The sequence below is a fragment of the Pteropus medius genome, unplaced genomic scaffold (assembly GCF_902729225.1).
Source record: "Pteropus medius unplaced genomic scaffold, Ma_sr-lr_union100, whole genome shotgun sequence".
NCBI classification, from domain to species: Eukaryota; Metazoa; Chordata; class Mammalia; order Chiroptera; family Pteropodidae; genus Pteropus; species Pteropus medius.
In genome coordinates, this window is record NW_024355205.1 from 21,975,534 (window position 1) to 21,988,754 (window position 13,221).

At 31.1% G+C, this 13,221-nt stretch overlaps 1 protein-coding gene across 1 annotated transcript in view; it reads left to right on the plus strand.

Moving 5' to 3' along the window:
- Nucleotides 1-819: 819 nt before the first annotated feature.
- The window catches only part of LOC120598844 (uncharacterized), a 199,679-nt gene continuing 187,277 nt past the window's right edge, over nucleotides 820-13,221 (plus strand). Inside the window, exon 1 of the mRNA XM_039857914.1 lies at nucleotides 820-1,127. Coding sequence (XP_039713848.1) covers nucleotides 1,032-1,127 — 96 coding nt within the window. The 5' untranslated portion in view covers nucleotides 820-1,031. The remainder of the gene's footprint in view (nucleotides 1,128-13,221) is intronic.

The window sequence follows — 13,221 nt, forward strand, 5'->3', positions numbered from 1 at the left end:
CATTGAAGCTCTTCTGAGGAGTGTTTCTAATTAACGGGCTCAAGGCTATAAGGGGTGACACATACAGACAAATACTGAGAAAAAACATGCCCTTGTGGGAACTTGCTTCCTGTAAGGTCACTGCACATATTTAGGCATGAGGACATTCATGTGTAATACAAGAAAGGGGATGCTGTTTATGTTGGCCTGGAGGGTTCAGGGAAATATAATGGTTCAGTATTTTCTGGTTTAATTTCTTCAATCTCTTTGCCAGGACACATGTGATCAATATTTATTTATCTGAGACTTATCAGAATATAGAAACATTGTCAAGGCTGGCTATTATTTTTAATTGTCATCTTCGCTACCTTTAAAATTAGGTCTGTGGCTTAATTTTTAATATAAGCTGCAGCAAGCCTCTAAGAGATGAGATGATACTCGAAAGCTGCCACAGAGCTCTTTGCTTTTAGTTTTACAGCATACCATCAATTTTCAGTTGGCTGCCCTTAGCCTATAATTTTCTTTCTGTAGGTCTTCCAATGTCATCAACAGAAGCCAGCTCACTCTTCAGTCATTATCGTTATAATTGCCCTCATACCATTCAAGTGTCATTATCCCCAGATAGCCAACACCTCTCCATCCACTTACACCTCATCTCTATTAATCAAAGGTGAAATTCTTAACACTGGTGATGTGAATACATGCCATATTTTATCACCAGTTCATTTCCGGTATCAGCTGTTTTATTGTAGGTTCTTCAGAAAGCAGACTTTGAGGCAAACACTCATAGGCTATGACTTTATTAGGAAGTACAGTCCAAAAGAAACTAGAGGTGGGGAAGTGTGAATGAGGCAGGGGTTGTCAGAGAGGAAATAAAGCCAAGTGCTACCAGGGTGGTTACCACAAACTTTGCATCAAGTAAAAGCATTTTTCTGAGAAGCAATATGTTACTTAGCCTGTAAACAATCCAGCCTGGAGTGGAAGAAGAATTTTTCTATTAGCTTTTATCTCTCACTGGTCAGACTTTGCTTTATTTTTCTTCAGTGTGGGACATGGTAAGGTTATATGGATGCCCCATGGATTTGCACTTTTTGAAGACACAAGGAAAAGCTGAGGGGCAGGTAAAGGACATTTGGTGTGGACACAAGGTAATGTGACATTGGGTTGTGCCTGATGCTTGGGCTGCAGCTTAGTTGAGCTAAAACAGACATTACTGACTACTGCAGTGATGTCTCTTGACAAAACAAGTTGTCAAGAGATTTATTCATATGTAAATCACAAGTTTATGAAATAGTGTTAATGAAGTGGCTTAGACAAACTTATACCAAAATCAAAACCAAAACCAAACGACAGTTCTCTTCACCATGCTCTCTTGCCCCATCGACTCTTACCTCCCAAAGGCAAAACTTTCAATTCTTTTTAGCTTTTCTTTTCTGATATTTTAACAAAATATTTTTAAATAACATTCTTATTGGTATGTAGAAAAACATTTTTAAATAACACATTTCTACTATTTTTTCCTTTTATCCTTTTTAAAATTAATTTTAAACATTAATTATTGATCTTCTGAAGTTAACCATGAGATTCCTTATATTACTCTACCACATTCAACATTTACACACACACACACATTCACTCATACAAAACGTATTCATACATTAACACATACACACACATACACACACACCAGTGTGTGCAGGCACACGCACATCTGTTCTACCTATTTTATAAATATGATTGCATTATAACTATTTGGTTGAATTAGTATTATGGCCACCTAAATGCTGTTCACAGCTGGTCCACATTCTAATACATATTTTTGTTGTTGCCATTACATTGACCTAGCTGTAATAATCGACCAATTTATGTACTTGTATAATTAACACTAATGCTTTTACTAATGCATCAAACATTTCTAAAAAGATCTTATGACATGCAACAGAGCAATAAAGAATCAGATATATCTTTTCTGTTGTGTACCTACTGTTAAGAAAATACAGGAATTTTAAAGAATTCACTAAATTTGTTCAGCTTCATTTCATAATTTAGAATGTTTTAAACACAATATATTGATGTGACAGATATTTACAAAAAGTGGTATTTTCCTTCTTCCTTAAATTTAATTTTAGAAAACAAAATTTTTAAATGTGACATTCTGCTAAAGTCTTGTTAAAATTCTAGCATGCGCATTTTACAATTTATTTTAAAAGCAGGATCATTTTCTGGCTTTAGATTATTGTGTATATGAATTATTAGAAGTGTTGTTAAATGTTCCATTGCTAGGGCTATAATTATAAATGTGGGGCCTTTTTATATGAAAAGCTCCTTTTAGAGAAGAAGTAGAGGTAGAATAATTGTCTGAAACAGAACAAATATGTTCAGTAATGGAAAGAATGAGAAGGGTGAAGTGCTCTAACCTGTTTAACTAACATTAAGGAGATTAATTGTGGTTCTATAGGAAAGTGAAACAGCCAATTCTACTTTTCAACATGATTGTTCTGAAAGGATTTAATGAGACATAACTGAAACTTTCTGATGTCCTTGATAATCAAAATCTTTTGTTTTTAAGTGGGTAACCAAATAATTTATCCCCATATACTGTACATTAGTTGAAATGCTAAACTGATTTCCTTCACATTTCTAACCTTATTCCTTTAGTGATAAATGCATTTTCAATTAAATATGTTCAACATTAATTCAATTGTATAGACTAGTTTTATTTGAGGTTTTTTTTTTTTTATTTAAATGTATTGGGGTGACATTGGTTAATAAAATTATATAGGTTTCAACTGTGCAATTCGATAATACATCATCTGTATATTGCATTGTGTGTTCACTACCCAAAGTCAAATCTCTTGGTGCTTTCTTAATATACAAATAGTCTGATGATTTATTGCATTGCAATGATACTGGGAACAATAATAACAGATCTAAAGGTCTATGGCCTTTTAAAAAATATATGAAAAGCTTTCAGGTGAATGATTAATACAAAGTATGTACAAAGACAGATGGTGTAAGATCTCTGACATTATACCATGTTAGTATTTCAGACCAGTTTGTTACAGAAAAAGGTCACTCAATATTAGAGACAGCCTGTAAAAGAAAGTGTAGCTTGAAAGACTGAGGAAATAGAAATTGAGATTGTGGTAAGAACTGAGTATTAACTGCATTATGATTGCAGATATAAGTAAATGTACTCAAAAGGCCTTAAAATACATAGAGGAGTAAAAATGTTCTATCTTTCATAGAACTACTAGAGTACTTTAAAGAATTTTCACTTCAAAATAACACAATAAATTCATATGATTTTTTAAAAATAATTTGGCCCATACCTGTCTTAGCTTCTCTAATTTCACTTTTCCTTCGATCACATTTTTCCATGTCTGTAAATACTGTCAACTTCCAAACTTCTGTGATTGTTCAGCTCCATCGTCTCCAAAGATCTTCAACAATGCATTTACAAATTCCTGTGACATTTCCTTTTGAAAATCTAAACCATCTTAGTGTCAACGTGGACATAAAACAGAATTGATTCCTGCCCCCCCCAAGCTATCTGTGCCTCCTCAGTTTTTCCTGATTCTGTTTATTATATCACATTTACCCAATATAAAAATTCATGGTATATTCCTGATTCTTCTATTTCCCAAACCCCTATCTCATCCATTATCGAGTTCTTCAATTTTTATCTTTAAAATGTTATCAAATTCCTCCGTGTATTCTACCTCTGCTACAACTATTCATATCACCATTATCTGTCCCTTAGACTGCACATGTAATGGCCTCTCTGCTTTTAATCCTGGCCTTTACAAACCATTTTCCACATAGCCAGTTATTATAAACTTTTCCAAACAAAATTATTTATATAATTCTGTTTAAATTACTTTGCTTTCTTAAAAGCAGTAAGAATAAAACCCAACTCTTTAAATTGGATTACAAAACCTATATAATAGGCCTTACCTATATCTCTTAACTATCTGTTCTCCCACATTCTCATTATTTTTCACTAACAGTGGCTTTGTAAAATGCTCTAGATTGTTCTTGCCACAGGACTTTTTAATACTTGGTTACTTTTCTTGATATAGGCTTTCCGTTGGATTTCATATAGCTGACGTGGTATCTTTTTATATATCAGCCTTAATGTCCCCATCAAGAACGGCCTTTCCTTAACTGACAACTTACTGTCACATTACCACATCATTCTATTTCTCTGCAGAATATTCACTTTATGATATATATTTGATTATTTTGATTTTCAAATTAATGTCTAGCTTCTGACCAAAAAAAAAAAAAATGAAATCATAAAAGCTGAAAAAGGGGGAATCCTGGAGTTACCCTAAATAGAAGATCCAAAATATTAACACAGAAACCTAGACATTAGACATATATTTATCTGTAAATCCACTTGGATGTTTTATAGTTAACTACTGATTTTTATCTACCACTTCAATTATGTTTCATGGTGGAAAATATATCCTTCAAGTTGCTCACATAAATTTCCTAAGGATCATTTTAGATATAATTCTTTTATAAGCTATATTTAGCCTGTCTGAATTTTTTGGTGAAACTTTTCTAATATATCAAGAATTTGATCACTTGTCAACACATCCATTACTATGCCTTGGATTAAATTGCCATTCCATATAGCTACCAGCCAAATAGCCTCCATAGGGATACTAACAAATATATTATATTTGTCTTCTGCTCAAAAACCATCCATACTTCCTATCTCACTCAGAGAAAAATGAGTAGCTATTAAAATGGATAATGGCAATGAGAAGATCCAGCTTCCCACTCAGATTTGGTGTCATCTTCTACTTGTTCTCTATGATCTTATCTTACGAAGGTCTCATTGATCTTTTAAATCAAATCAAGCCTGCACAGGTCTTCTGAATTTGTTACTTCCTAGGTTCTCTGCCTGAAATGCTCTCTCTCCTGGTACTTACCTGGCTTGCTTACTCATCAAGTCTTTTCTCAGATGTTAACTTTTCAGTGGGAGATATTTAACTACTATGTTTAAAATTAGTCTCTCTCGTTCGTCATTGTCTTCTTTCTCTGCTTTATATTTATAGCATTTTTCGCCATGTAACCTATTATAAAGTTTTACTCAACTCATTTACTCTTGTTTTATCTCTCCCAAATAACTATAAATTATAAGAGTAGAAATTTTGGTCTATTGTGTTCAATTTCTTATCTATATGCTTAGTAGATATGATGGAAATACTATATGTTAAATAAATCACTACATAAATACATAAACAATTCACAATCAATCTAACACACAATATGAAAGCTGAGAAAAAAATAAAATTTATAAAAAGACCTTAAAAGATATATAAATAAAAAAATTAATTCATTTTCACAAATATGGATTATCAACACTACAAATTTATCAATCCCTTCAAATTAGGCTTATAGATTCAATGCAACTTAAATAAAAATGGCAAAAGAAATTTTCTCCTTTTGGAAATTTGGTAAGCTTATTAACATTATATAAAATAATAAAAGCCCAAGGATAATCAAGATACTCCCAAAGAAGAATATATTGGTGATTTTTCCCTATCGGATAAAAATTTTAATTATAAATATACCTTGTGGCAGCCCCTAAAATGGAGTTCGATGATTTCTTCTTCCTGGCCTTTGCGCACTATGTAATCCTCTCTTGTAAGTGATTCCCGGATTTAATGACTTGTTTACAATAAATAGCATATATATAATGTGATGCCAATTGAGATATTAGGTCATTAAAAGGCTGTGGCTTTTGTCTTGGGTGTACTCTCACTCTTCTTCATATTTCTCTTTCTGTGGGATGATAATCCAGCTGCTATGTTATGAAGTGGGGAACTCCAGGTGATAAGGGGCCAAGGTCAACCAATTTGGGACATAGAGCCTCCCTTGAGTTGAAACTGTAGCCAATCAATACAACAATGTCATGAGAGAACTTGACTCTGAACCACACAATGAAGTCATGCGTGGACTGCTAACCCAAAGAAAGTGTGAGATAATAAATGTTTGTTGTTATTAGATTCTAAGTTTGGATTTAATTTGTAATGCAGCAATAGATAACTAACAATAACGAGAATAAGAAAATGATATATTGTAATGGAGATATGTAAATGTTAAAAGAGAACATAGAGTCCAGTATTCTATCTATGTACATATAAAATCTTGACACAAAACAGATGCAGATAAAAAAAAAAGAAATAGTACTACTTTTTGTACATATATATATATACATATAAAATCTTGACACAAAACATGCAGATAAAAAAAAGAAAGAAATAGTACTACTTTTTGCTAACATATCTAATTAAACTTAAAATGTGATTGTTTTCTTATGAAATTGCAGAATTGAAATGGAAAAATACTAATCAATCTCAGAACTGATTCACTGGTTTAGTCCCAGCTTGTGGAAGGTCAGACTATTATGGCAATATTCTAATTGTTACTCGGATATCAAATGCTATAACAAATTGGTACTGGCAGAAGGACATGATTGAATTATCAAATTCACTCAGCCAAAATTTTAATACAATAAAATCAATTGCATTTCTACTCCTTTGTCATTTAAGCTCGTTTGTCTTAAATAGTTGGGGAAGGAAATGGAAAGAAATAGTTAGGAAATAAATGTTCTCATTCACCAGAATATTCCTATTCCTTTTATGGAATAAAAACTTTATAAATTACCCAATGTTAATGCTATCAGAAGTGAATAGTTTACTATAAAAAAAAAACAGGACATGAAAACCTCTATTATTACCCATTATCTTAATAAGTGCAGCTATGTACACATGTGGCTAATTAGTCATCAAAAGCCACTGGATGATGCAGTGGCAACTAGTACCAATCATTAGGCATTTTACACAGATGTTATCTGAATGACAGAGGGTAAGTGTCCTGTCAAAGTCACATATTAATTTGCTATAAAAAACAAAAAAATAAAAAATCTGTCTCATCTCTCATCAAGAAGATAACCTGCTTTGTTACCATTACATAAATACTTCTTGAATAATTGACAATTATACATACCTAATCATTGTTTTTGGTCACTACCCTTTTTATTAATGTCGACAAAATATGTACTTGAAATAGAATTTTTCCTTTCTTTACCTGATCTAATTTTTTAGGCTCCATCAAGTCACAAAACAGGATATAAGCATCTAGATTATCTCCAACAGTATATAGTTTTTCCATTTCATAATTAAATTTATGGGCTATTAAAAATAGAGATTAAACTATAGTTGTGTCAGACCACAAAGAAAAAAGGTCAAAGTATCTGATCTCATAAATTTTGTACGACTTAGTATGATGAAAAGGTATTAATTGAAAAAAAAAGTTACAAAAAATGGCTCACTCTCAAAATCAATTGAAGTATTAGTCATCATGGGGTTATTTAAAATGGCATTGATTCTACTGATAATTGCCTTTAATTTTCTTAAAAGTTTGTAGTAATAAAATACAATCATTTATTGTGTTTGCAACCCACTCTCATTTCCTCTCAGCTCCAACAATAAAGGTTTGGAAGTTCTTGAGCCTCACCTCAAGGCTAGGACATGGAGCTTCACCAGGACCACACGGGAACACTTGGTATACTTTCTTTCTGTTTTGGAGGACTCAGTAAACTCATATCAGACTTATCCTTAACATGTTTAAGAAAAGAGAAGGTGGGTGTGTGCTCTCATATGGGGGAAAGAGAGCATTGGCTATTCTGTAAATATCCCATACTCCCAATATGGATCCAGATGGCAGTCTTGTGTGATGGATGACATTGAATCTGAAGGTAATTCACGGAATATGAAGTGCTAAAGAATTTACTGCATCTTTGAAATTATATTTGGTATATATATTAAAACTGCCATAGTTCATTTAAGAAGAAATATAAAAAAAACCAATGAAATAAAAATATTCTAAGAAATATGCCTAAGTAAAAGCTGCAGTTTTAACAAATCAAGCATTTTGATTTCCATTAAATTTATCATAAAGAAATTTTCAATATTGGCTAAAACAAAGAAAGGTACTTTGGTGAGAGAGGATAAAATGAGATCCTAATTCTACTTTAAAATAAGATGAAACTAGAAAAGTAGTAACATGTTATAACTTAAAGACATTGGTCTCGTAAGAACTTGGCAAAATAAAATGAATATAGACCTGCTCTTGATTTTATATTTCTGCTTAATATTCAATTCCAGTACTATAATCATAAAGTAATATTATTGCTATCCTGTTTCTATGTGCAATTGAAAGTGGGTGAAAGATGAAAATTGTCTGATTTTTAAAAGTCCTAAGATCTTTTAGTAGTTTCCATTTGTTTTAGATCTCTATTTATTTTTTATTTTTAAATTTTATTTAAAAAATTATTCAGCCAAGCCTAGTACATATTAGTCTCTTATACAGGCTTTTATAATAAAAAAAAGAACAGACACAGAATAAGAAACCACAGAATTCATCTTTCTATTTACATAGGAATGCCATTTATAATTTATTACGTTTTAAAACTTGTCAAAGAATATGTTCATAAGGAGACCCCACTATTTTTAAAAGGTCTTATTTATTGTATGGAGACTTTTAACTCTTGAGAAGTTAAAGAAAGTTGTTTTATGGTTGTGTTTCCCCACATTCTCAGCCACAAGCAGCCTAAATCATTGGCAGGAATTACTAGACCACATACAGCCTTCTCCTCTATTACATTTTCAGTAGGAAGCTTGCTAACTGAGGTGTCTTTACATCATTAGTTGTTTGCTGGGAAGCTTTGATCACTATACTAATAGAGGCTTTCTATTTTATAATATTTATATTCCACCCATGATACCATCTGCTTTCACTTCTTCATGAATTATTGCTTAGTTTAGATCTTGCCTTCCTTTCAAATGGCTTAAAAAAAACTCTTGGGATGATGCAGACTTATGATCCACTATCACTTTAATTTCTCCATGGTTCCATTTTGCGGTCTTGTCTGTCAAGAATTTTTTCTTTTCTCCGGTACCTACTATCTTCTAATAACCTGTATATATCAAAAACAAGCCTTTCTATATAAACTATATATTTGATTCTAAGTCTGCAACTTTATAAGATGCAGAAAATCCAATGCAGATGAAAATATTCCAGAGCAAACCGAAGAATGAATATTTAACAGGCTGTGTTATAAACCATGTATGACTTGTATCCCAGATTATTTAAAAGAAAAAAATTCTGTAAACCTATCACATTAATAAATACTAAGACAAAAACTTCAAATAAAATGTTAGAAAACTAAAACCAGTGGAGTACTAGACTGTTTTCTGTCATATAATTATGATAGGAATACAAGGAAAATAAAACTTTTTAATGTATGTAATCAAAATAAGCCAAATAAAATCATATTGAAAGAATCTAAAATTTATATAATTCAGCTAAATATTTATGATGTTTTTATAAAATCATAGCAATATAATCTACAAAATATTTTCTATATATAGCAAGGTAACTAACAATGAAATTTTAGGATAAAAGTAAATTCAAGGTGTATATATTATTGATGAATAATATTCTTGAAATTTGAGTGGAAAAAGACAACACAAATACACATAACTGAAAGGAAGTTTCTGGAATCTGTTCGTATAAATCCTATAATTAAACATTTACAAAATACAAGGAATGCAACTTAAGCAATAAGTTTTAGAATTATGTTTAGTAATGTAATCATTTTTTTCCCATTTTTTGCAGGAAAACATATCCTATGAGTATTTAAGTAAATGTGCAAAAGTCATTTAAAGAATATTATAAAAATTCACTGATAGGGGAAAAAAAAAAGACTTAGGTAAGAAGATATAATACTACAAAACATATGCTACTCCCAAACTATGTAATCCAGACAATTTCAATCGAAATACCAATGTGATTTTTTATTTGTAGTAACTTAACAAAATTGTCATAATAATCATCTGAGATAGTAACAATAGCCAAATACAGTTTTCAATATTATAAACATTGAGAGAGGTCAAGCATGACTAAACATAAAATGTACTAAAAAGTCTATAGAATTTAAATTCATATGGTGCAGAGGTAAAATATCTTTCTTAGTTTTTATCTATTTTTTACCATTATTCTTAAATTTATAATTTTATTTCATTAGTTTATATTCAGCTTTACAATTATTAAGTCTGTTAATTATGATTCTGTATTTACAAAAGGTTGTAGTGCTTTGTCTCTAAATTTGGTGTAAATCTGAAGCCAATGCTTTCCTGTATATATTATGTAAATATTCTCTACTGTGGGATCACGTTATTGACTAAATCTATTTTCTTCATTATTGATAGAATAGCATGAATCCTGGGAGTCTGAGAGAATGTTCACAACGTAAAGGTTATCTTGGTCTTTGTCCTTCTTCTTTTTCATTCTCTTTACTTACTGAAAACCCTGGCACATTTTTGTTTGCTCTGAATATGGATTAACATTTTCTTCTACGCCATTTGTGTATGTAAGTGACTGTCTGTTGGTCTTGGTGTCTAGGTCTAGGCGTATAGGATGATATTTCCAAATTAACTTTATTTTGCTTGTTTACAAAAATAAGTGGGTTTGCCTCATTTCCAAGCTTATCAGATTGGTAACATAGCATATGTTTAGCAGGATCCAGATTTGCTCCCTGTAGACATCTCTCCTAGTGCCCTTTGTCTTCCACCTCTAATTTGACCCATTTATTCTCCAGAGCTGCACTGAAACTATTGCTCTGGAATCACACCCTCCACTGTTTCTCACATGGGAGCCACTATTTCCTGGTTATCATATCATTTCTTTTGATAACTTTATTTAAAATTTATAGATTTAAATCTAAATGCAGTCAATTTTCCTCTCCAAGTTTGCAGAGTTGTTCTATTCTTTTCTGGCATCTGGACTTGAGATACAAGACTTATTTACCAACCTGATATGTATTTATGGGTTCTCTTTATCCTCACAGACATGAGACTCTATGAGTGTGTGATTGGCATGGGTATGATTATTTGACATAGTACTTAGTGGAGCCTTTTTCACAGAAAGAAAGTTATTCTTCAAATGTGTTTGGAAATTGTATTTTATTATATGGTTGATGTTCTCTGTTCTTCCATCTTCTAAGATTCTTAATTTTAGGTACAGTATCTTTCAAAGTGATCTTCATCTCTTATCATTTCTCACATATTTTCCTTATTTTTGCTTCTAATTTTAGAAGAATTTCCTTGAATACGGTTTTCTGTCCATTTTTTGAATCATGCCAGTCATGAATTTCATTTCCATTAACTTTACATTTGTCTGATTGTTTTTTTCATAACATTCTTTCCCCCTGCACCTCCCTTATATGTCTGTATTTCTAAGGAGTATAGTCTACCCCATATCTAAACTCTTTCTCCCTAAGGAAGCTTTTTTCATATATTTTAATCTATAACTTAAATTATATTTTTTCCATAGCTATAACCAATTTTTTTAATTTGTTGTTTGTCTGGCTGTTTATTTGTCTATCCATCTTTTTTTATACTGAAAGTTGTGTTCTAGGCTAATTCATAGTTTAGAATGGAGTATTGGATTGTTTGTTTTAAGTTAGCAATGTGTTTCTCTTTTGCATTAGTCTATATAAGTCTGTTTCCTTAGGGACATCTTAAAAAAAAAAAAGACATTTATTCAGATAAAGCTGCATGTTAACTGAACAGTTACATTATAAGAGTGCTCACTAGAAAACTAGTGACACCTCCCCTACACAGTATTTCATAAATAAATCTTTACCCTGGAAGACCTACAGATACTATAAAACCTTTGCTTTCCCCTGAAGCTTTCAAAATTTCTTTAGAGATTTGCCCTATATCTTTTAAATTCCCCTGAAGTTAAATTTCTCACTCGTTATTATGTCTTTACATATAAATCCTGCACATCATTCCATTTGCCAAATTCCTGTGAGAATCCCTCTGGTATTTCAACTGGAAGAGTGACCTCACAGTCTCTTTTAGGGTTACATACCTAAGCTAAAACTGCCTCTGTTCTGCTTACATTTAAACAATATTTATCAATACTTCATATTCATGAATATAGTTATTTATTCAGTGTTACAGCATTCTCTCTCCAACCTTTATATTTGCTTTACTGTTATGTCATTTTACTTTAGTTACTGGCATTGTTATTTCAGTAGGGTCATTGGGAAAGTTGGGTATTCACATTATCTTATTACATGATGGTTGAATAGTCAGTCTCAGATTCCAGTGTGGCAGATAAATAATGTTAATTTCATGTGGGCTGTATATATACATATATATTTTATTATATTCCAAACTTCTGGTCTATGTGTATAGTTGTGGAGTTCAAGCTTAATTTATTAATATTCTACTCAATATTTTGTTTATCAATAACAAAATACATCTTGTACTTTAGAGGCTTTTTGTAAAGATAAGTTAATGTTTTTTCAATAAACATTAGTTCTAAACATTGGTATTATTGCTAGTCAACTGATCTGAGCTTAATACTCATTAGTTATCCCTAATTATTTTTATAATATGATGGCTAGGGATAAAGAGAATTCATTTGCCTGGAAACCTAATCTAAGAAACTGTACTCAAGTCTTTGATAATGTATGGTGACATATTTTATGTAACGTATTTACATAGCTGAATAGTAAAAAACAACATCAATCTAAGCAATAAAAACAAAACTTTTATAGGTTAGTGAAAAGACATGTCTTTCTAAAAGAAAAGTCCATTTTAGCAACTATTTATATAACTTTTATATACTAGACATGCATAGATTTTTTTCTGCAGTCATTGACAGTTTGTGTGTAATAAATTAGAGCAGTTATACCTAGTACCATCCAGCCTAAATAACAAATTAGGTTTCCATTACTTTGTTCTCATAGTATACTTATTTTTAATTTTTTTATCATTAAATATATCTTTATATGTATTTTTTATCTTTCGATCCATTTGGTTGAACCATTGTGACATCTAGTTAAATTAATTTTTATGCTTTATTTTATTATATACGGGAACATTTCAGAATGAATAAAATTAGTTAAATCTTGAACTTTTTAATATTTCTATCTTCTTTCTTCTAATCTTCTTCATCCTATGACAATGTTCTCATTTAAAAAGAAAAAGTTACTTTCCCTCTTGTTTGCCACGGAAAAACGATGACTATAATTAGACCGAATTCAGAAATTCTAATTTATAATAAACTCAGAAAAAAATTTGAGCATTTTTCTTTCAAAAAAAAAATTCACCTTGAGACCAGGAAGAATTAATTTGAAGACATTTT